Consider the following 24,116-nt stretch of genomic DNA (forward strand, 5'->3'; position numbering starts at 1 on the left):
CTCTGCCCATCTCTGGAAGCTTCTATGTCCTGAGCAAAGCTCTGGGCTTGACTCTGCTTGGAGGTGGGACCTGGGCAGGCCGGGCAAGTGCTCTCAGCTCGTTTCTCCCTCAGCAAAATGGGACCGAAATATCCACATCCCCGGGTGGTGCTGAAACCCAAAGGAGATGGTGTTCTGGAAGGTTCCTGGTACTTTGTAACCAGCTAAGAACGTGACTTAGAGTCAAGCCAGAGTGTGAACTTCCATTTTAACTCACCTCTGTGCTGGCTGAGAAAGGGTGGGCCTGGCTCTGCCCACCACTCAGAAGTCACTGTCCTGACCCCAGAGTGTCCCTGCCTGTCTAGTCCCCCACTTCCTCCTGTGATGGGCAGGAAGCTCTAACAAGCGGTGGAGTGCAGGACCCCCGTCTCCAGAGCGCCCTTCAGTTTGGAAGATTTGGGGACTTATACCCACGTCCAACCCCCCCCCCCCCCGCCACCACAACGGGGGCTTCTCAGCCGGGGTCCACGGACTCCCGAGTTTGTGCAGAACGCTTGTGGGTCTCTGAGCGCCTGCCCGCTTGTGTCCATCTTTCTGGCTTCGCCAGATGCACAAAGGTCTTAGGACCCCAAAAAAAGGAGAGAATTCCTGTCCGCCACTTCCGGGCTCAGCAGGAGCTCTTATAACTGCTCACATCTGCGACACAGGCTCTCTGAGGGTCGTGGGCATCCTCTGGAGCTAAGTACCTTTGGCCTCCTGGCCCTGTCATTGTTTCTCTCCTTGGAAAAGGACTTTATGGCACCATCGTTTCTAGCACACCTTCCAGGGCGGTTCACGCTTGCTGCCACCTCCAAAGCCCTCAGTCAAAGGCGAAGGGGAGGAGTGTGTGTGGCTCACGGCTGGACTGCAGTGACTCTGGGGATGTCCCTTAATCATCTCCAGCTTCTCCTTCATGCTTTACTTTGCAATTGGGTAATATTTTTTTTTTTAGAGAGAGGGCACCAGTAAGCGAGGGGCAGAGAGAGAGAGAAGCGGGGCCTCCCCGGGCTCATGTGTTACCTGGAGCGGGGCTCGAGCTCACCCCATGGGTGACTCGAACTCATGAACTGTGAGCTCATGACCTGAGCCGAAGTCAGATGCTTAATGACTGAGCCACCCAGGCGCCCCGTGCAGTTTGATGATATCTATTAAGATAAAATGCACATGTCTTTTGACCTACCGGCCATTCCGCTCCTAGGATACGGTTACACGTGTGTGGAATGACGTGCACACAGGGCTATATTCATACACGGCGCCAAGGGACGCGGGTGGCTGGCAGGCAGGCGCTGGAGGACCCGCGCGCAGGTGTTCACTCCGGGACGGTGACCAGACCAGACCACGGTCACCGCAGCCCCCCGGGGGGGGGCAGGCAGGACTTGCTCCCCTTCCTATGGCTTAATTCACCCCTCCTCCCCTCCCTCCCCCAACTACCTCCTCTCTCGCAGATCGAAACCCACAAGCTGACCTTCCGCGAGAACGCCAAAGCCAAGACAGACCACGGGGCGGAGATCGTGTACAAGTCGCCCGTGGTGTCCGGGGACACGTCTCCGCGGCACCTCAGCAACGTGTCCTCCACGGGCAGCATCGACATGGTAGACTCGCCCCAGCTCGCCACGCTAGCCGACGAAGTGTCCGCCTCCCTGGCCAAGCAGGGTTTGTGATCAGGCCCCCGGGGCGGTCAATAATCGTGGAGAGAAGAGAGAGAGTGTGGAAAAAAAAAGAATAATGATCTGGCCCTTCGCCCTCTGCCCTCCCCCAGCTGCTCCTCACAGATCGGTTAATCGGTTACTCACTTTAACCTGCTTTTGTCGCTCGGCCCTGGCTCGGGACTTCAAAATCAGTGACGGGAAAAAGAGCAAATTCCAGCTTTCCAAATTGATGGGTGGGCTGGCGATAATAAAATATTTTTAAAAACATTTAAAAAGACGACCACACCCACCATTTCCTTGGGCAATTACTTTTGATTCTTTTTTTTTCCCCCTCCGCCTAGAAGAGGGAGGAGAGGCTCTGCGAGCTGCTTCTGGGGAATCTCAAGGGACTGCGGGCGCCCCTGCTCTGCCCTGTCCTGGGGGTGTCACAGAGGCAGCGGCAGCAGCAACGGATTTGAAACCGGGTGCCCTGTGGGAGCCGCGGGGGCGGATGTCAACTTTGTGGTGGGGGTTGGGGGAGGAGCCCCGGAGAGGCTGAGGCAGGGGAAGGGGGGGAGGAGGGAGAGGGCAGAAGGGACAGTGTGGGAGTGGGTGATGGGGGGGCGGGGAGCCACTGCTCTCTGCCTGGAAGGACAGTGGGAAGGGCAGACCGCCTCGGCCGCCCACAGCTCGCTGGCGCCAGGCGGCCTCCCTGTGCTCGGTGGCCCGGGGTCCGCCGCGGGGGCCCGTGTGCCACCGTCCCCGTGGGCGGCCCGTTCCCAAAGGCTCCGGTTGGCGGGAGGAGGTGGTCGGTTGGCGGGAGGGGGGCACCCTGTGGATCGCTTCCGCTTCCTCGGAGAAGACTGACCTTGACGTCCCGAGCGCTGGCCTCTTTCTCCCTCCCCGCAGGGTGGGGGCCCCACGGAAACCCTGTTTTATTGAGTTCTGAAGGTTGGAACTGCAGCCACGATTTTGGCCACCTCACAGTTCTGGGACTTTAGGGCTAAACCAGTTCTCTTTGTAAGGACTCGTGCCTCTTGGGGGCATCCGCCTGTTCCCAAGCCTGGGCCTCTGGCATCCCTGGAGCGTGCTGGGGTCTGGGAGGTGGGTCCTGAGCCTCCTGTCCCTCCCGTGGCCACTGCAGCCACCTGTCCTCCCTCCCCCCCACCATGCCCATGTGTCTGCTGTGCGGAGCCCAGTCACTGCCTGTCCCCCTCATGATGTCACACCGTCCCGAGTTCCCAGCCTCACCACGCCCCTTTCTCAGCACTGGACGTTGTTCAGACGCAGGAGGCACCTGCTCTCAAATAAAGGGGTGCCTGAGCGAAGGCAAAACCCAGGCACAAGGTGAGATCTCGGTCCCTTGGTTTAAGTTGTAACTCACCCAACCGGTGTGTCCCCTCACAATGAACCTGATGACCGTACTCCATCCCTTACCCCCCACCTCTCCTCGCAGACGTGAGCCAGGGTGGGCTCAGCAATGACCCGGGATGTTTTGGCCTTGTTTCTACTTGGAGAGCCTTTTCCTCCCAGAAGGCCTGGTCCCCTTCCTGAGTTGAACTGGCAGCAGGTTGGCCGTCCTGGGTCCAGAGGCGGCAGCAGGTCAGGCAGGCAAGGCCCCTGGGGCAGGGCCACACTCTGTGCCCCGATTCCACCCGAGCTTGTGACTGCCAGCCTCTCCGAGGGCCCCGCCAGCGCTCAGCCCTGCATACCCCGGGAGGGGAGCACGCCCCCTCGGAAATGGTTCTTCCCCCCACCCCCCCCCCCGCCACCCCCCCGTCCCAGCTGGAAGCAGTGCTGTCTGTCCTGCTGGAGCAGCTGAACATATACATAGACGTCACCTTTCCCTCCCCGTCTGCACCCTGTCGCGTTGTAGTCTGATTTGTCTGTTTATGCTTGGATTCACCAGAGTGACTTTGATAATGAAAAGGTTAAAAAAAAAAAAAAAAAAGGACGCATGTATCTTGAAATGCTTGTGAAGAGGTTTCTAACCCACCCCACGGGGGTCCTAGATGTCTGTCCCTCCCACACGGGGGGCTTGGCTCCGGGTAGCCGGTGTGGCTCTACCCGGTCACAACCTCCTGATCTGAAAGGCTTCCGGGGCATCTGGGACCAGGTTCTGACATTGGAGAACCTTCAGCTTGGAGGAAGGCCCAGAGCACAGGACTGGGACAGGATCCTGGGGCAGAAGCTACGGCGCCCCCTTGCCGCCCGGCTGGGACTTCCCTTTGTTGGGGCAGAGAGAGGTGGATCTTGTGGCCGGCCTGGTCTGCAGCGAGGAGATGGCCCTCTCCGGTCACAGCCAGAAGCCCCCAGCAGCCACGAGGGTCTTATGACACCCTGTGTCACAAGAGAAAGGAACCCGGGACCAGCCGGGGAGAGGCCTGGGGTCCCACTGCAAGCTGTCCCCCTGGAAGGGCAGCCCCAGCCTCCCCACCAAGCGCCCTCCAGCCACAGCAGGGCTTGGATGGACTGGCCGCCCCGGATGAGCCCCGGGGGCCCGTGCTGCCTGACTGCAGCAGGGTGACAAGTCAGGAGACGCCATCCCCAGAGCCTTGGTGGGGGCCCCCGCTGACCTTGCACAAGCCCCGTCTGCTGCCACGGGGAGAGGAGACAGCCTTTGTGGAAAATCGCCATTTTAAAGAAATTCAGCGACCTCAGGCCCAGTTCTGCCACTTCCGGTTTGGGCACCGTTTAAGGCACCCCTGCGGACTGGTGGGCGTCCAGGGCCGCCTCTCTAGGGCTGGCGGCTTCATTTGCAGCTCGAGCTTTCCGTGCAAGGAGTCATCTGGGCCCAGAACTAACCCGCCGTGAGGCTCTCTGCCGCTTGGAGTCCCAGCTGCCCTTAGAAGGGTTCTGAGGAAGGGAAGGGAACTGTGGTTCGGAGTTGGTAGCTCTTAGAGACGCGACCCTGCAGCCTTGCCACGGACTCTGGCTGCGCCTCTGTCTGCACTTGCCCTACCTTATCTGAGGGCCTTGCTCAGAGGGCTCCGGGATCTCCCTCGTCGGGGAGGGGTGCGGGGTGGGGACTGCTGGGGTCGGCCTAGAGATCACGGTCTAGGGTGACCAGGTCAGTGAGTCAGGGAGATTGCAAAGGGATGCTGGCTTGTGACCTTCAATGAGGACAATCCCCCCCTCCCCCCGCCACCACCAGGCTGGGCACTCTCGACCACCCCCGTTCCCCCCACGTCCGGTCCGCGTCCCCTGGGTGGGCTGTGCTGTGCGCCTGGTTCCTTCAAGCTCTCCACTCACTTATCCGTAGTTCTATTTAAACGGACTTCAACGCGGAGACTGTATCCTGCTTGCGATTGCTTGTCGTGCTTCTGGGGGGAGGGGGGAGGAACCTGTAAGATAGTTACCATGGGCAGAGGGAAGTCTTGGAGGGCAGCAACCACCGAGTAACCCTTTTCTTCGGACCACCCACGTTTGCTAGAGGTCCCTGGGGTCCCGCCAGCCGGCCCCGTCTCCTTCCCCGCCAGGGGCAGGCAGCGAGGCTTGGGGAGGAGTCTGGAGACAGAGCTGCCCCCTCACGGGGCGTCCCCCGGCCCACAGCCCCGCCTGCCGCAGACCCCGGCATCTTTCCATCTATCTAAGCCGCCGGAGCCTTCGTGCCACCTTTCCCACCTGCTGCTGCGGACGTGCAGCCTGTGCTAGCGGCTGCTGAGAGCTCTTCCTCCTTCCTTCCCCCCTCTTTTGTCTTTGTCCCCAAGTCAGGCCATCGGGTGGGGATGAGGGTGGAGGTGGAGGTGGTCAGCTCGTCGCACCTGCAGACCTGTGGCTTCGAGACTTCTGGTTTCTCTTCAGCTCTGAAAAGGGTTACCCTGGGCACCGGCCCAGAGTCCCCCCTCCTAATGGACTTAGCCCCGTGAATTTGCAGTGTTGGGCAGGACAATCTCTGGCACTCGCAAGTCCCATGATTTCTTTGGTAATTTTGAGGGTGGGGGGAGGGACATGAAACCATCTTAGCTTAGCTTCCTGTCTGTGAACGTCCATATGGTGTATTGTGTGTTTTAACAAACGATTTACACTGATTGTTGCTGTAAAAGTGAATTTGGAAATAAAGTTATTACTGATTAAGTAAGGTCTCCGTGCATGGATTCAAAGGACAAGAAAATGATTCAGGATGTACGATGTGCAAGTCCTTTCCTAACCTTAGAGAACTTCGCTCCCAGCAGGAAATGTCAAGGTTGCTAAAATCTCTCTCTGGGGCCTGCAGGTGCAGGAAGAGTTCTCAAGACTCGTTCATTTTCACTCGATTCTGATTCTGGTGCTGGGAGTCCGTCCCGATCCAACTCAAAGAAAGGCCAGTACCCTTGTAGGTGGGCTCACAAGGCTGCACTCCAACTCCAGAGTCTGTTAAGACCCACACCGGCATATTCAGAGGGGCCACGGCTGCAGCGGGTGTAGGAGATCTCGTTTGCTCCCAGAGGCCCGGGGCTGGAGCAGAACACTAGGCCCGCCAAGGCTTAGATTCCTTCCAGGCTTCCGGAGCCGCATTCCTCTCTCCTTCGGGTCCTCATTAGATTGGGGAAGGAGTCCGCTACACGGAGATAGCAGATAGCCCCTAGCAATGCCACGAAGAAAACAAATACCAAACAGTAGCCATATTAATTCCTGTTCGTTAGTAATGAGGTCAAGGTCCTAAGAAGGAGCCCTTCAATCTTCATACAAAGTTTCAAAATACCGGTTTTCTCCGCTTTCCCCCTTGTGCTCACTCTAGCCACTGCGGGCAGAAGCTTAAGCAGAGAAGGTCTTAAGTGCAGCCACAGACGCAGGAACAGGGCGGCCAGAGAGAAAGGCTCCCTCACGACTCGGCGCTCATCGCCAGATGACTACCGTGGAAAAAGGGAATGAGGCCTGCCGGCGTCTTTCTCTCGTACATACAAAACCCAGCCCGTAGGCTCCTCAGAAGAACGATGCTACGAAGTATGTACATTCTCACTGACCCCAACCCCAGAAAAAGCGGTGAGAGGTGGGATCTCCCTGAGAGCAATTCAGAACAGTTCTAAGATGTCGTACTGCTGGCCTCACTAGAGAAGGAACATCAAGAGGCAATGACCAATTGCTTACTCCCAACAAAGTTTATCTACACAGAGCCCCCTATACCCTGGGCACCCCTTACTGCCCCCCCACCCCGACTCCATCCTCTCCCTGGTGACCATCAGGTGGCCCTGCCAGGTGCCCAAGGACGGAACGGAGACTTCCCAAGGTTCAGAGCAAGTCCAGGGACCCAGAGAACTAACTGCTCCAGTGGGACAGGGTCCTAAGCTGCCACCCCCGACGTGGACCCAGTCAATGTCAACAAAGGCCTGGCAACACAACGTTCTGTAACTTTTTTTTTTATTTTTTTCAATTTTTCCTTCCTTTTTTTTTTTTAAGCACTAGTCTGTGCTTTGCGAACAGAATCAAGACATTAACAAAGATCAGCTTCTCTGAAGAAAAGCATTTCTATAGAACAAAGACAGCTACATGTTTCGCTGCCAATACACAGCTCAAAGCAGGAAAAGAAAATATTTACAAAATACAAGGTTTTTTTTTTCCATTTTTGTTTTTGTTTTTTTTTTTTTAACAATGCTAAAAGGGTTATTCAGAATTTTCAACCTTATAAATAGAAGAAGCACTTTATGCATAGGGATATGGTGCATTATTGTTTTTAAAGAAACAATGACAAACCCTTTAACTTGCAAACAGAATCAAAAAAAATCACTAATGTTGAAAATTGTGAAAAAACCCCAACCATTAAGCAGTTTGTCTACTATTTTTATACGATTACAAAATGGCAACAAAAAAAAAAAAAAAAATAAAAATAAAGAAGTTCTTATTGCCCCCCCCTTTTGGTGATGTGATCATACATGAGACAGGCACGAGGTTGACCAAGGGGGGTGATGAGGGAGTGATGGGAACCACAGCTAGGACCAGACAACGTTCCACAGGCAAGGGGAGCGTGGGAGAGGAAAGGCCGGACACCAACAGGGAAGTGCGTGTGGGGGAAATGGGACCAAATGAATCCACGACGACAGAATCCTAGAGGGGAGATGACTGCTCGTGTCCCTGACCCCCCAGTTTGCAGAGGAGTGGGAATGGAAGTAGCCCTAACCCCACCTTCACAGACGGGGGACACAGTTGGTAAAAACATCCGGGTGGAAGGCCTGGTGTGTGTGGGTGCGCGGGTGGCATCGGGGAGCAGAGAGGGAGCGCAAGGGGCGGGGCAGGGACCTGAGCAGCCGCAGTCACGTTACTGCAGTGGAGGAGTCAAAACAGAGAGGACCAAACGCAGCGGAAACCCAGACTAGGTCTCCAAGATCTGGATGACAAAGGGAAGCCGTTCTGTCGACTGAGAGTTCGGAACAGGTGGTGGTTATGGCCAAGAGGCTCTGGTGGGCGTGGGGGTGCCCTAGCACAGATGGCCAAGGGGGACCCGGCCAGGAGGGCCAGAGCTGGGCCGGGCCGCCGATGGGAGGAGAGGAGAGGAGAAAGGGTGAGAGTCCAGAGCGTGCTGTTCTCCCCCTATCCTGACCTCAGGCGGCAACGCTGAGCGGGGAGCTTGCCATTCCCTCTGCCCACGTGGCTGTCCCACCCTGTCCACAGGTGCGGGGCAAGGGGCGCGGGGGGGGGGGGGGGGGTGGTCACCTAACATCTCTAAGTCCAGTGATTCAACAGTGCGGAGGATGTGCCAGGACCAGGCCAGCAGGGTCTTATCCTGAACTTCTGTTTGCCAACTGGAGGAAGTGCTCAGGTGTGTGACAACAAAACATGGAAACCAAAACCAAACAAAACAAAAATCAAAACAAAACAAAAATACCAAAGTAGAATCTAAATTCCTTAAATTCACTAAAAACTGTGAAAATTTCCGGCATATGATGTTTGAATATCAAACGCAGAGATTTCTGAAGCTTTAATGCCAATAGTTAGTGAGTCTGTTTAGATTCTCGTATCCCGCTCATCTGTGAGCTGGACGCTGAGCTGTGACTGTTGTCGCCAAATGCCGACTCTTGAGGGGGACAACGGGGGGCGAGGTGGGGGCCACCTCTGCCTCTCGGCCAGTCTTGCTGCCTGAGGTGCGCCGAGTACAGCGGGCTGCCCGTTCCTGTGCATCCAGTTGGTCCTCACACTCCGTCTGGGGACTGTATGCCAAGGGGAAGGTTCGCCGTTCCCACGGCTGGACGGACTGTGGGGAGACAAACCGCCATGGTGAGAAGCCGGTTCCAGACTACGTTCCGCCCCAAGGCCCTGGCCCGAGACGCGTGGATTCAAGTCCATGACCCATCTCCAGACTTCCTGGAGCGGTCCAGGAAGAGCCCTTACAGAGCCGGCAGTTCCATGGCACCTTCAGAAGATCAATTTCAAGTGCAGCCCCTTGTCCCCTTTAAAATGGGGAGGGGAGTAAAAATAAATAAATAAATAAAATAAAAGTAAAATAGGGGCGCCTGGGTGGCGCAGTCGGTTAAGCGTCCGACTTCAGCTCAGGTCACGATCTCGCGGTCCGTGAGTTCGAGCCCCGCGTCGGGAGCCTGTTTCCGATTCTGTGTCTCCCTCTCTCTCTGCCCCTCCCCTGTTCATGCTCTGTCTCTCTCTGTCCCAAAAATAAATAAACGTTGAAAAAATAAATAAATAAAAAATAAATAAATTAAAAAAAATAAAAGTAAAATAAAATGGGGAGGGGAGTCCTATGACGCAGACCCATCTTCAGCAGGGGCTGTCCCCCTCCCCTGCTCTATCCCCCCACCCTGCCAACCCCCACGCAAAGGCCGTGTGTCCCTCACCTGTTCATCCAGCCCCAGCTCCGGTGTGGAACAGCGGGTGTCTTCACTGGCCAGGTGTCGTAGAGCATCCCGAGCCACAGGGGTGAGGGGCGCCGAGTGCAGTTCCGGGCTAATGGGGCTCCTTGGGGACTGACCGTGGGAGAACTCCGACAAAGAGTGGCTACTACTGACATCAGGAGAGGCGGGCTGGGGGGTGGAGGGGTTGGCACTGCCCAGCTGAGGGGTCGTCCGGCCGTCTGATGACCTGTAAGACCTGTACACCAACGAGTGCAAACCTGAGTGCCTGGGTAATGGGGGAGGACGCTCTATCTTGGGCGGATGGGGAGGAGGCATGAAAAGGGCATCCCGACCAGAGGAGCCGAGGGAGACGGACACCCAATGGTTCTTTCCCAGAAACCACACGTCCTCTCGTTTCCTCCCACCACCATGTAGGGGGCGGGGTGGGCGGAGGGGGCACACAGGACAGTCGTAAGAGCCCTGTGTGCCCATCATCCCGAGAGAAGGCCACGGCTGAACAATGCCAGGGGCTATTCTCTGGCACAGTGCCCAGTGAATTCCCAGGAAAGGGAAATCAGTCTAGACTTTGAAAACTGTAGTCAAGGGAAAAAAGGCAAAAACAAGAGCCCTAAATCTTTCTACTTGAGAACCCTGAGGGCTTCTGCCACTGTTACAATAAATGGAGACAGGATGGGTCAGTTCTCTCATGCACGACCACCACCCCCCCGTTCCGCTGTCCTAAGGAAGGTTACCCTGGGTGAGGCCTCCAAAGCTCCTCTGGTTAAATCACCACGACCTGCAAATGGCCTCCTCATGCCACGGACACTACATCTGATCTTAGCCAAAAGGCCGAGAAGCGATCCTAATGCCACGGACAGCTGGCGCCCGGAGCCCAGGAGAGCATGAAAGTTTGCCACAACTGGACAGTCGTCCAGCACTCAGCAAGGACCTAGCCACGGGACCACGTGCCCTCATCAGTTCCACCAAACACCAGGAACTTCTGCGCTCAGGGCCACTGCCAGTGGAGGAGTATGCAGAGCGCCTGTGGGGCAGTGGCAGTTCCACAGACACGGCGGCCAACTCCCTGCCCACCCTCCCTTCACAGGCCTGGCCACCTGAGCCTGCCCCATCACCTGCTGCCCCGCCGCTGGGGTGGCACACTCGTGGTCCACAACCACCGAGCCCTCTCCATCTCCTCACACTTGGCATGTAGGGCGGCGAAGGCTGCATCAGATAGATCCTCGACCTGCGAGAGAAAAGCTTCACTGATCCCCTCTCCCCTCCAGCAAGCCGAGTTTAAGTATGGGTGGATCAATTCTAGAACAAGCCCCAGCCCTTACTAGGCTCTTCCCCATCCGGACAGGAATGCAATGAGCTTGCACTTGACACCCATGGGTCTTGAGGCACTTGGGATGTGTGCGTGTGCGTGTGTGTGTGTGTGTGTGTGTGTGCGCGCGCGCGCGCGCATCTCCTAACAGAGAATGACCATGCTGTTACCTCCTCATTCTCCTCGTCAGGACTCCCCTTCAGAGACCGAAGATCGACCTCGCGCCAGCTGCAAAATCAAGAAGGGACAATTGTGAGGGCTAGGCAACCGGGGCAGAATTAGTGTGTCTGTGCAAAGAACGAGAGCTGGGCGCCTGTGAACGACCCTGCCCTCTCACGGCTCGGCCTTGGTAGCCCCCAAGGTCTCTGAAAGAGGCTCCACGCTCCAATGCCCCAACAGGACACAGGCTGGGAGACTGTGACAAACTCAAGCAAAGGGACTGTTTAGAGGGGACCACCGCTATTCAGTCCCAGCTGACTGCCACTCTGTGAGAGTGCCTGTACGGGGCTGCCCAATTTCTGAGTTGTCAACAAAGGCTAGAAACAAAGATTCATACGTGAAATCCTGTTTTGATGCCGACAACGAACTCCTCAGTGCTGTCAAACAAACATAGCTGCAGCCAGTTTGTGGCCTGTGGTCTGGCTGGTGCTCATATAATAGAGAACTGTATATAGAAACAATTTCACTCCTATCAGGTTAAGACTTTCTCTTAAGGAGAAGGCAAAACCTAAGGCTAGAACCCCAAGGTCTGTGACAAAAAGGGGAAAAGGCCAAGAACAGGAAGAGCAGGGAGAGGAGCCAATTATCTAGGGCCCCTACCTGGGGGTAAGGATTTCCTTGTATTGTAGTTTCTCTACACGAGTTGTTGCAGCAACAGACATCGGGATGACAATGTTGTTAATGTCGAATGAGCTCTCTCCCCTTCTCCTCCTCACTGGCTGCTGTAAGACAAAGGTAAGTTTAAAAGGGAGGCGCAATTTTGCAAACAGCAAATCATACACCTAAGACTTCAAACATTACTGGATCACCAGCCCCCAGGCACCTGGTCCTTGGGTGGGGGCCGGCCCTGCAGCAGCCACCGTCTACATCAAGGAGGTGGTCTGCCACTACAAGGTCCTCAGGAGAAACGCGAGGTGGCCCTGAGGAGCACCTCCAGCTCACAAGTCTCACTGGTCACCCTCTTCCTTTATGGGCTCACGTGGAAAAAGACTTCAGCTGAATTTTACAGGGTGGGCATCCTGGGGCCTTGAACCTAGTGCTGAGGTTCTGACTCCTCTGTATACACCTTTATCCCCTTCCTTTAAAGTCATCCTTTCTGTTTCCCCCGTTTATCTGTCACTCAGACCCATAGTGGCTCCTAATGCTTAACTGGGCCTAGTGGGGACTCTTCAGGTTAGAAATGCGAGTTCCCTTATCGGGAAAAGACCTCAGAGGACAGGTCCAGCTCAACAGATCCTCTAACCTTGGATATCACGACAGACCTTCCTCCTTGTAGATCTGAACTCTTCAGCTAAGTCTGTACCCACCATCTGCTCAGCCTATGTGGTTTCCCCCTCTTTCTGGCTGTTATTCTTGGGGAAGGGTGGAGAGCTTTCTAGCTCTACCAGTGGAGCTGAATGGAGGAAAATGCAGGAAGAGGACCTGGCTCCACAGTTTCTTGGAGAATGGAGATTTGCTTCTCCAGGAGGCTGAGAAGATCAAACTCTCAGGAAGAAAGAAGACTAACAAGGATCCACTATCAGAGGAGGAGGGGGGCACCCACAGCAGCCCGGAGGCCAGAGCAGGAGTAAAGCAGGGAGCCGGAAAACCCGGTTTCTTCCATGGAGGAAAAAGTCCACCAGCTGCTTGGGCCCAGATAACAAACACCCCACCCTGAAACAGACACCGGCAGCCGAGAGGGGCCAGAGGCAAACGGCAGGATGCCACACACATTGCCGTGGTGACAATACAGCTGGAAACACCCAAGAGGCTGCACTCAAACCCAAGCCCCAAGTGTGGTCAGCTCAGAGGGAAGGGGTTAGCGAACAGCAAGATGAGGAGGAAGCTATTCCCTACAAGTAACCCGTCTACTACTCTGTTCCTGGAGGGCGATACAGGATGGATTCATCCCATCATCTCGGGACATTCGGAGAATGTGGTGAAAGGCAGTGTTTTCCGCGCCAGGATTTTGGCTGCGGTCACCTATGATCCCAGGTTACCACGATGTCTTTTCACCTCAACATCCTTCTCTATCAAATGAGAACAAACTGTCATTTGCCTCACAAATTTAGGATAACTGGTTAACCAGGATGTTCGAAGACTTGTAAATCTTGCCTGGCTGAGTTCTGCAGCTAAGGATTAGTGACTTCATGCCCAAAACCCTCTGCCACTGTCCCATCTCTTTTAAAATTACACTTCCCACTACAAGAAGTGTACCTTAAGGAAGCCTCAAGAGATTGTTTTCCCTAAATCTTGGTCAAGAATGAATGTGAAGCTGGTGGAAACAGGTGTGTATATTCCCTGAATCTTGTGGGCCTGTTATTAGTAGCTTCAAGGGAAAGATATGGGAGTGGGCCCACGACAGCACCCTTGGAGTCTGTCTTGTTATCAACCTTTCTACTATGAAAAAACAAAAATGGTTCAATAGGCTTGAGTGCCCTCCTCCGCCAGGCACTTGGTCTGACTTAACTACTGTCTCCCGTTTAGAGCCAGTGGTGCAGAACGGGTGATGGGGATGGAAAGTGGTTCCTCAGAAGCAAGAGGGAGGAGTGCATTACCAGGCAAAAAGGGGGATGCGGGTCTGGGGCCTCTCCTCTATCAAATCAGAATCTTCAGAGATTTCCTCTTTTTTGACCACTGAGGTGATACTGAGGTATACACCGGCTTTTGGAAAGCCCGCCGTACCTACCCCAGCCCTCCCCGCCCCCAACTTTTTCCAGTGTCGTCTAGCTTCTCTACCTCATTTTCAGGATCTGGCCTACTAGTCTTACTACAAATAAATCCATATTCTTTGAAAACATTTGGCAGTGACAGCCTTAAGGGTGAGCACAGATACAAAATGTGTACTCAATAAGAAGAAAAACTGTCAAGTGATCCAGGCCTAAGTTAACATCCTCCAGACACAGGAGGGCTGGCCGGGTGAGTGAACACTGAAGTCCCCCCAAGAACTGGTCAAGAGTTCAAACTTGAGAATCAGAGATAGACTCTCTGTCTTTGAAATCCTCTGGTTGTCTGAGACCCTCTGAAGGATAATGGAGTTCGTGGTTAAGATACCACATACCTATTTAGACAAAACTTGTGGGTGTAGGAGGTGAAGAAGGGAGGAACGAAGAGGTCATTCGGAAGATTGTCTGACTTTTAAGAGCAAAGACAGAACAACAGGAGCCCGTTTTGTGGGCTTGGGAGTTTCTTGATGTCCACTCTAAAGGGGATCCAAAGCACCCACACAGGGGACCTCTGCGACGCCTGGCCTCAGGCTTGCACTTAAGAGCTGGCTGAGCGGTCAGACTGCCTCGGTTTGAACTGCATTTGTAAGCCTCACAAGTTGCCTCACTTTATGCAATTTACTTATTAACCTTAGAGAGCCTCAGTTTCCCTGCCTACAAAATGAGAATCCTCAAAACCACTTACACCTCAAAGGGCACGATCAGAACTGAATGAGGTAACACAGGTAAAGCAGGCAGAACTGACACAATAAACGTCGTAGTTGCAGCATTTTATTATTACTATCACCATTGCTATTGTAACTACCACCTAAAGGGCCCTTCAGCAGGCACAGGGCAACTACAGGTGCATGTGTTCCAGGAGGCCCACACCGAGGAAGTCAAGTATCAGAAAGCAATCAGCGGGACTGTGTCTGCAACGGCCGTGCGAGCAGCACTCAGGACGGAGCGTGGCGCCAGAAGAGCTGCCCGCCGCCCTGCGCGCACCATAGGAAGTACTGCAGGCAGGGCCCACTGCACCTGTAGTTCTGCTCTGGGGCCTGAGAAGCGAGGCTCTGCCTTCTCCCTCCCTTCCAGGAACCCTAACGTCAGGGCTGGTTCTCAGCGCTCCAGCTCCCCCCGCCCCCAGCATAAAGAAAACAAGGAAATGAAGTGCCTCCAACACTCCTAAGTGTCTGTCCTCCATTCCTCCTCTCGTGGGAACTTCTCGGACCCACAGGATTAGAGCCGCGGCCCGGCGGAGTCCCATCTGAAACCCAGCCCCACAGACCTGGAACAGGCCCAGACCGCCTTCAGAGTCTGTCTCAGCATCAAGCTTCCTACTATGAGAAACAACTCAAGGAAAACAGGTCAAATACCACTACTTTGACAAAAAATGGCACATCAACGGCGAGCCGAGTTCCCCCCAAATCCCACCTTCTACCTCGTCCTCCAGAGCCAGCCACTTGGTGAACCGTGGCTGCGGAGGGACTGTGCAGCCGAGCCCAAGGTACTTACAGACGTGCTGGCCGTAACCTGTGGGCTAGAGCTGGTGGGTGCCGAGGTGTCCGATGAGGTGGAGAGCTGTCGCACCAGGGGACTGTGCGGTGGATGTTGGGTGGCCGCCAAGTAGTTGGAACTGCTCATGTCCGTGTGATGCTTCAACACTGCAGAAGTCAACAAAAAAGGAATACGTGGCTACCTCAAACGGCTCTACTTCTAGCACAAGTTACAAATGCCAGCAATTCATAAAAGCAAAAATGCATTCTAAGCCTAGAGGATAAAAAGGTGAAGCAAACTGGTTGACGGGAGGTAGGGGACCGGGCAGAGGTTGCTGTAGCAGTAAGAAGTGACCTGCACTTAGAAGCAGTAGGGTCCCTCTACTCTGCCTTCCTAGAAAGTGAAGGACAAAGCTGGGGGCAATTGAGAGATGCCCAGGCTGCCCCAGAAAGCCCTGAGCAGATGCAAATGCAGGTAGAGGTGCCGGGCCTGGCCCTACCTTCACTTCTCTCAGATGAATGGTCTCGCAATCTCATTTTGCTGTGGTTTGGGTCGTGCACAGGTGGCGGTGGGTTGAGCAAGCGCTCTGCTTTGGGCGCTGTCACTCGCTCCACCATAGGCACGGCCCCCACATCGTCTAAGTGCTGCCTGTGGGTCCTGTCAGGCCGGGTTTGGTGATGGGACAGCTCTGAAGAGGGGAACAGAAAAAGAGCTGTGAAATCTTCTCTCAATCTTTTCTTATTCGAGTTCCAAGCTCTTGAGTTCTCTCTAGGCCAATGATGGACACTCAGGGCAGCAGGAGAGTCCTCTGGGACCGAAGCTTCTAGCAAACAGCACAATGGCCAGGATAGGCCAGGCAGCCCACAGGGCCCTCAACCAGAGAAATCTGACACCAGCTACAGAAGACAGCCTGCCCACACATGGACCCAATGCCATGCCACTGCTAGCTGTTCCTCGAGCACTCTGGGTCCTGTCCCGAGATGCATGGTGTCTGGAATAGCTTTCAGAGTCCATCTGAGAACATCCGAGACAGGCAGAAGTAGACTGTGAGCTGAATTTGTATCGGTCAATTGCCTCTCCCAACCCCGACACACTGCCATAGCAAAACAGTAACGTTTATAAAGAATTATAAAGTAATTCTTTATAAAAGAATATAAAAGGAATAGAGAAGTAACTGGAGGAAGACTCTCTGGTCCCCTGAAACTTACTGGCTGTTGTCAGGAAGGAGTTGACCAACTTGTGCCTGTCTTTACGAGTTGGATCTGGCAGGCTGCCTGGCATGGGTGCTCTGTGCTTAAGTGAAAACTTTTTGGGAGGTTTGATTTTGTCAAAAGGCTTGTTCTGCCACTGAGATTTCAGCATGCTCTGGAAGTGCAGGCTTGTGGGAACATCTGTAAGGAACACGAAACACTGCGGGTTAATCCAGACACCTGGCCTCTGGGCTCCTCTCTCAAGAAGAGAGGTGTGTTCACCAGTACCCCTGGCTCTCCAGTGGGCGGGGATCTACAGCACACCCTTCTTTTATGTGCCGAGTGGCACGATGACCCAGTGGGGCAAAAGCACTGTCATATGGAAGGTCTGTTGATCGGACCTTTACTGAAGGTTGTTTCTTTTCCTCACAAGCAAGTCACTTTTGCCTTTTATTTTCATGTTAAACGAACACCCCATCTAAAACACCTTCTGTTACATGGATGGAGTTTTCCTTGTTCACGTACTCTGCTAAGTTTGTTAAACTACTGGTGTGAAAGACTGATAAGCATCCCGTTTCTATCCTCCTGGAGACTAAAACATTAAAGCCTGATCCTACCAACACAGTTATTCAGGACATATTCATTCAAGAAATATTTATTGTCTACTGAGTACTATACCCTCCTTCCTCCCTAGCTCCTCACCCTTCACCTAGGGATGATCTATTTTTTTTACCTGATTAGTTAATATTCAGTATCATAAATCTCTTAAGCTTAACTGTGATTTTTTTACCATTTTCTGATTCACCATTTCTCATACCTTTCCGTTTTCTTAGTTTCATTTATTTTCCTAACAAAGGGGCTTTGAGTAATTTCTTCAGAAAAAATATTTCCAGAACTAAAACCATTTTTCTCTCAGACCTTTAAAGCTATTACTTCACTATATTCTAACACCCAGTGTTGCAGACAAGATGGAATCTTATTCTTCCTGAATAGTAGGCAGTCGCTTTTTCTTTTAAGCTTTGCAAAAAAACCCCAAAAACAAAAACCTCATTGTGGTATTACACTGACTCTATAGGTCAATTTGGGGAGAAATGCCTTCTGCCCGCCATCAATTCCAAGCCTTTCAAGCCATCAATGTGGTGTATCTATCTATTTAGTTTTCTTTAACTCTCTCTCAGCAGGGTTTGGCAGTTTTCATTTTAGAGGTCTTATACCTAAGAGTTAATTTAAAATATGTATTTCATTTTGATGTAAGCACCGTTAAGCTCCTTTTTAAAAGACAAAACAGGTTCAGAAAGGTGAATTAACTGTTCAAGGTTACACACTTTAGTATTAGTTAACCAACATTCAAACTTAGGTTTGTATAACCCTTAAAGCCCACACTCTTAGCCCCTACACCATGAGACTATTCTTTGGCCCAGGGAATGGAGAGATTTAATTCTGAGGTGGAATGTGTTAATAGCAGCCAAACAGATTAGGAAAACTACTGAAGTTTTTAAAGATAATAAATATTTGCTATACGTCCAAGTAATGAGATACAGTCTGTGAGGACAGTGCTGTCTTCTGAAACTTTTTTGCATAATCATTCTTTCCCACACTTAAAAATTCACCTACTCCAACCGTTAAAAGACACAGATCAGCTTTCAGCAATTTCAAAGTTGGGGAGATCCCAACCAGGCCAAGGACACTGGCTCTCATGGTGTTCCCAGCCCTTCCACTCCTCCCTCAAGCCCCTCAATAAAATGGTTTGATTCCCCCTGCCTTCCCCAAAAAGGTCAAATGCTTAAACAAAAGAATTTCCTATTAATAAATGATCAAGAACTGAGTTAAGGTAATAGTGGCAAATATTTTTTGCTCTAATTCAGAATGGTTAGGGAAAAGGGTGTGTAGGAAATAAAGCATTGTCTAGAGGCATTCTGAAAGCTGAGCTGAACTGGAATGCATAAAGGCCCCAGAAAGGGGAAAACACTTCCTCTGTATCCCAGGACACCCCTATGTCAACAGAAGCATTGGCAAAGGCTATATGATGGGACAACAAAAGCCTTGTGATTTCATTTTTTCCTTTTCCTTTCCCCAGTCATTGCTCTCCCAAACCTGAAAATTAAGCCAGGATAAAAGGAGGTAGGGAAACAAGCAACCTGATTTATAATGCAAACAGCAACAGACTGGAAATAAGCAGGCCTGGAGTCAGGTCCTAATTCCAACACCGAGTTAGAAGGCAAAAACAAGAACCTACCACTTGGCTGCGTTTAGCTTCATCTGTGAGAAGAGGCAGCAGGCCTAGAGCCGGGCAGGTGACATGCCAGCACACATGCTCTAGCTCTCCCCTCCTCTGCTGCAGACAAAAGCTAAACAATCAGAATACTCTTTCCTACTGTATCCCAAGACCTCAGATCCATCTCAAAAAACGACTTAGTTAAACCCAGAAAACTGCTATGAATCCATTTGAGTAAGCACAGGAGAGGAATTTGTTACTGCTAGACCAGAATGACGTGTTTTTTTTTTTTTTTTATTCATTTTTGAGAGAACGTGACAGAGCGAGCGAGCAAGCGAGCGAGCGAGTACGTGAGCCAGGGAGGGGCAAAGAGAGAGGGAGACACAGAATCTGACGCAGGCTCCAGGCTGTCAGCACAGAGCCCACTGCAGGGCTCGATCTCGGGAACCGTGAGATCATGACCCGAGCCAAAGTCAGATACTTAACCAACTGAGCCACCCAGGCGTCCCCAGAGTCTCTCAGCTCTTAACATGTTATGTCAGACACTTCAGTTCACACCTAATCCCCTTCCCTCACTTAAATGCTCTGAAGTAGAAGCTGCTGCAATGGGAGAATACCAATCTGAGCCCCAGAGCTGAAGTATTAAGCAGAATCCAGAGCAACTTCCCCTATAACCAACCCCACTGCATAGGCAGTTAGGGATAACAACAAACTGCTGGAAGGACTCAGGCTGCTATACTTTGCTAGAAGTTTACTGTGTGTTAACTGCTTTCATATAAGAGTGAACAGGAAGTCAGTTAAATCCCCCAGTCAACGAACAAAAATGATCTCTTAGGGATTGATGGTCTTAGTTCATGCTCTAAGTGGTTACGTAACAACACCTGGGATCCACGTAAAGCTGAAGCCCTGAAATGGATTAGATATGCAGGACCTGAAAGTGAGCAAGGAAAGGGTATGAAACAGAAGAGAATACAACAGGGACTCATTTGGCCAGAGGACTTCACACATTTTGTACCTGTACAGGTAATTCTTCTGTGATGAAGAGAAGAGGGTGTAGATGCTTGATTAGGTCAACAACAACAGGAAAACAGAAGTGTTAAGACAGGAAATAAGAAATAGAAGGAAACGAATACCATTTTAAGCTACTATTTCCTCAGACAAAATAAAAAGACTTTGACTTTACGCTCACCAGGGTCTGACATTCCAGGATTCACTTAACTGTTTTGCTCATTACTATCCACCATTTTCTCAAGCACATTTTCTAGGGTTGTTTTGTAATACTCCCTTCCTCCTCCTGCTGGTAAAACTGCGGTAGCCTTGTACATAGAGTCTTAGTAAGCTCTCTCACAACAGCATAGATCATCTGGCCAGCAGGTGGTGCTCTTATGAAGCCCAAACTCAAGTTAACATTCTTTCCTCCAAGGGTTTGTACATCCTCTACATTTCAAGCTAAGGATTAACTGGCTTGATTAAGTGGGGTGACAAGAATTCTATCATCCCTAACCACACTTAATGGGAACGTTGGAGGTGTGGTCAACAAGGGACACAAGTCTAAAATGAAGAGGTGCAGGTGGTTCCCAACCTAACTACAAAGAAACTGGTGCGGAAACATTAGTAAGACTGCTTGAAAAGCCTGCCATCTCTAAGTAGCTTCTAGACAACAGGCTGTAAAAGGGTGGCCCAGAGGTCAGGTCTGGTGCATGTATGTTTGACCCTCACAGTATTAGGCCGGCTGCTAAGTCTTCACAGTTACTTATTATTCTACACAATGATATATGGGGAATCTTGGAGGTGCTTCACATAGAATAATGGTGCCCTTTAGAGTTGGGCATATTTGTGGCCCTGAAAACCTTACCATGCTATTTGTTTGGATCAAAGCAAAAATATCCCAACAGGAACAATATTAGAAATGCTAACAGAGTTCCCCAGGTCAACCCACAGAAAGTCTAATTCATCCATAGGCAAATATGTTCACACATCCTCTTTACAGGCTCCTAAGGAGATTTCATGACTATCTCTCTTGTCTAAACTCCAATGTCATGGTTAGGAGTTGTGTGAGACAGGGAGAAAAAGAGATCGAAAAAGCATTTAAAGGCAGGCAGGAAAGCGAAGATGCTAAAGACCAGAGAAAGGTCTTTCTCCCTCAATGCTACCTCCAGTTGCTTGAAATGGGATGGAGTAGGAAGTGTAAGGGCAGCACTCAGATCTATAGATATGAACCAGTCAGAAGGAAAAGAAAGTGTCGAAAGGGAACGGGTTCCTCCAAGTAGAGATGTTGACTAAACAGGAGACATCACACAATTGAGTACATGTGATTGGGGGATGGGAAGGAAATTCACAACTGCATATGGTAATACTGTTGACAAAGAAAGATCACCATGTTTATAAGCTGGTATGCAGGGAGTATGGAAGAGGCCTAATCGGAACCATAATATAACTATTGACTTCAGGCTTCCTTATTCAAATATGAGACCATACAATTCAGTACTGTGAATCCTGAGACAGTAACCCAAGAAACATTCCTAGGTCTTCCTGGTGGCTCTGTCTGCAGTTCCAATCTAGAAATGGGTAGAAACCTGATTTCTCTTAATAACCCAGCTAGGAAGAAGCATGTTACATAGTGAAACAAAGGACAGGCAACAGATGACCCAAGTTTGAATTCTAGAACCATCTAAACTCATTAGCCATTTAGTCTGAAAAAGTACAACCTTTCTAAGCCTGTTTCCTGATCTCTCAAACTGAAGTTAACACCTTACAGGATTAGTGTGAGAAGCAGATAAAACTAGTATGAGAAAGGTGCTTTGTAAACCATAAAATGCTATACAAATAAAATCTTCAGTTACACGAGCTATAATCCAAATGCAAGAGAAGGTAAAAGCCAATGACCCTGGAATCTGAAGTACACAGGAAGACATGTTAGTGTTTTCTACTCACTGTGTGCTAAAGTTTATTTACTGCTCTACCACTCCTGACCTAAATAAAACCCTGCCTAGCTTGCAAGCCATATGATTCAAGTTTTCTAAACATTTCTACTCTTATTAGAAGTCCTATCGTAACAGGAATATTAGATCATGCCCTTACAGTCAAGGGAGTTCTGATAACATGGCCTGGAGTAGTTATAGGATTTAGGTAGCCAAAAAATAATTCAGTCATTTGAAGAACACATAAAGAAAAGGGGATTATAGTAAACCAATGTTTGACCAACTATTAAATAGAAGAGGGCATTCTCTAGGATAGCTATCAGTCATGCTTATTTTTTATAAATAAAGTTTTATTGAAACACAGTCATGCCCATTTGTTTACATATTGTCAATGCTGCTTTTGTGCTATAGTGGCAGTCATATAGTTGCAACCCAGGCTATACAGAGGAAGTGTGTCCTGCAAAGTCTAAATTATTTAGCATCTGTCCCTTTAAGTAAATGTTTATAAACCATTCATGCTAAATGCTTCTTTTTTTTTTCATACCACCAAGTAAATCTTAAAATCCCACACTAATTCTTATTCCTCAGACTCCTATTTCAATTACCCTCCTTTCAAAAACTTGTACAGACTACCTCTGGGTGTTATGAAGGACAGAGTAGGGATAAAATACGGTTCCTTCTCTTTATGTACACACACCCTGGAAAGCCAGTCATGTAAGCACAGTGATACATACAGCCCCAGTAGAAAGACATTCTCTCAAAAGAGTGCTGCCCTTCCTACTTACACCATGGCACACACAGACGATGGACCAGGTTGCTTGTGGCTGGAAGCAACTGTCCTTAGGCCCACCCACAGCCACTTGAAAGGCTGGGGGGAAATCTCTCTCCTGGCAAGGTGCAATCTTTTAGTAGCACATTCTGGTCTGGCACATCTGCTGCACCCTATTTGCAAAAATTCTAAGGGACTCTGGTGAGTGAAATGGATTTTCTGGATGGCACGTGGGTTGTACCAGGATATTAGCTGACTTTCTTTCACTTGAATCCTGTAAGTCTCAAAAAAACCTTTGTATTCTGTGGCCTTTCTTACCATCTGGAAATGCTAGAACTGGGTGAACACAAGAGTCCAATTGGGAAAGGCGTTCCAACAGAGGGGCTTCGTAGTGAATTTCCGGGGGCACGGTGACGGTGCTGCCTGAGCCACACAGCGCACAGGAGGGGTTCACATCACAGCCAGAGCGCATTGTGCTGTTCCGGTGAACCTGCGAAAAGCCAAACAAAACACAATTCGTTGTCTGATACAACCCCAGCTCTCACTCATCCCAAAGATTCAAAAGACGCTTTCTAGATACCTGTATGACACTACTAACAGAAGTTTGATTCGTTTGTTGGAAGATTCCCTTTTTTGCACCCTGACCTTCAAAGTAATGAACTTGTTTCTTCTTCAATGATGAAATCCAATTATTTGCAGTCCTAAGTGCTCATCTAGGTGCCAAACTTGTGAGCTTAAAGCTACTGGACATGACTTGCTTTCTTCAGCAATTTCATCCACCTAAGGGCCTGAATAACCAATCACACAGTCTCCTGTGCTTTTCACAACTCCTTCTGAAGACTTTAGGTAGTCTCAAACCAAATGACAAGTTTTCCAGGACTACACAGAACTCATTAGCTACTTTATTTAACCCAACCTAAGACCTACTGTTTTAAAGTTCGTGCCTAAATAATGAAAATAAATTTGGTATGGTGAGTGTTGACACCCGGAGTCTTTGTGTCAGATTATTAAATCCACGGGGACAAAAATTATTTCCATTAAACTGCCTTTGTACACACGTGGGTAGGATAAGAAATAACCTCTCCTGCTAAGTCCACAGCGAAATGAAATCTAAATCTTCAAAAGACTTAATTCTGTTTTAAAAAGGCGGGGGTTAAACAATTTTACGCTCTGAGAAAAATTTAGGTCATGCTGAATGCAGGATCCCTAGGCTCTCGTGTCAGGGTGAACAACTCCAGCATATGCCAAATCGTGATCTATGAAAAGTCATCTGGGCAGCATAGAGTCCTAGAAGAAAAGGACTTGCCTGTGGAACAGCACCATGAGAAGAGATGCTCTGAGCAAGGGTAGCATCAAAATTCTGTTAGCAAAAAGGCTGTAACAACTTAAGAGCTGCATTTAGGTTCAGGACAAACATCTTTTTTTTTTTTTTTTTTTTTTTTTTTTTTTTTAATGTTTATTTTTGAGAACGAGAACAAGCAGGGGAGGGGCACAGAGAGAGCGGGAGACAGAGACTCTGAAGCAGGCTCCTCGCTGTCAGCGCAAAGCCCAACACGGGGCTTGAACCCGTGAACCATGAGATCATGACCTGAGCCGAAGTCGATGCTCAACCTACGCAGTCACTCAGGCGTCACTACATAGACATCTCTTGAAAGCTATCTGCCTTTACAGACATGTATAGGAGAAAGATAAATATGAGAACAATGCGGTCTTCATCAACATTCCCCAACCGCCTCCCCTTCTTGCAACCATGTAGATGGGTGGCATGCAAAGAAGGGGCTGTGGGGGCACTTGGGTGGCTCAGTCGGTTGAGCATCCGACTTCAGCTCAGGTCATTATCTCACGGTTGAGGAGTCTGTGTCCCGCATCAGGCTGTGTGCTAGCAGCT

General features: G+C 50.7%; 2 protein-coding genes across 10 annotated transcripts in view; one reads left to right on the top strand and one right to left on the bottom strand.

Annotated features, from left to right (window-relative positions):
* MAPT (microtubule associated protein tau) overlaps positions 1–2,146 on the top strand; it is a 97,218-nt gene extending 95,072 nt beyond the window's left edge. For 2 of the 5 annotated variants that reach the window (XM_047833353.1, XM_047833348.1), the window contains one exon: positions 1,464–2,146. In XM_047833353.1, the coding sequence (XP_047689309.1) occupies positions 1,464–1,679 (216 nt within the window). In that variant the 3' untranslated portion in view covers positions 1,680–2,146. The remainder of the gene's footprint in view (positions 1–1,463) is intronic. The other 3 variants (XM_047833349.1, XM_047833350.1, XM_047833351.1) reach the window with 3 other exon arrangements.
* Positions 2,147–6,969: 4,823 nt separating this feature from the next.
* The window catches only part of KANSL1 (KAT8 regulatory NSL complex subunit 1), a 181,174-nt gene continuing 164,027 nt past the window's right edge, over positions 6,970–24,116 (bottom strand). For 4 of the 5 annotated variants that reach the window (XM_047832333.1, XM_047832336.1, XM_047832332.1 and 1 more), the window contains 9 exons: positions 22,547–22,718; positions 16,342–16,524; positions 15,633–15,821; positions 15,152–15,300; positions 11,553–11,674; positions 10,904–10,961; positions 10,540–10,652; positions 9,410–9,662; positions 6,970–8,814 (listed from right to left, as the gene is read on the bottom strand). In XM_047832333.1, coding sequence (XP_047688289.1) covers positions 8,587–8,814; positions 9,410–9,662; positions 10,540–10,652; positions 10,904–10,961; positions 11,553–11,674; positions 15,152–15,300; positions 15,633–15,821; positions 16,342–16,524; positions 22,547–22,718 — 1,467 coding nt within the window. In that variant the 3' untranslated portion in view covers positions 6,970–8,586. The remainder of the gene's footprint in view (positions 8,815–9,409; positions 9,663–10,539; positions 10,653–10,903; positions 10,962–11,552; positions 11,675–15,151; positions 15,301–15,632; positions 15,822–16,341; positions 16,525–22,546; positions 22,719–24,116) is intronic. The other variant, XM_047832337.1, reaches the window with a different exon arrangement.

This window comes from Prionailurus viverrinus, chromosome E1 (assembly GCF_022837055.1).
Source record: "Prionailurus viverrinus isolate Anna chromosome E1, UM_Priviv_1.0, whole genome shotgun sequence".
Lineage (NCBI taxonomy): Eukaryota > Metazoa > Chordata > Mammalia > Carnivora > Felidae > Prionailurus > Prionailurus viverrinus.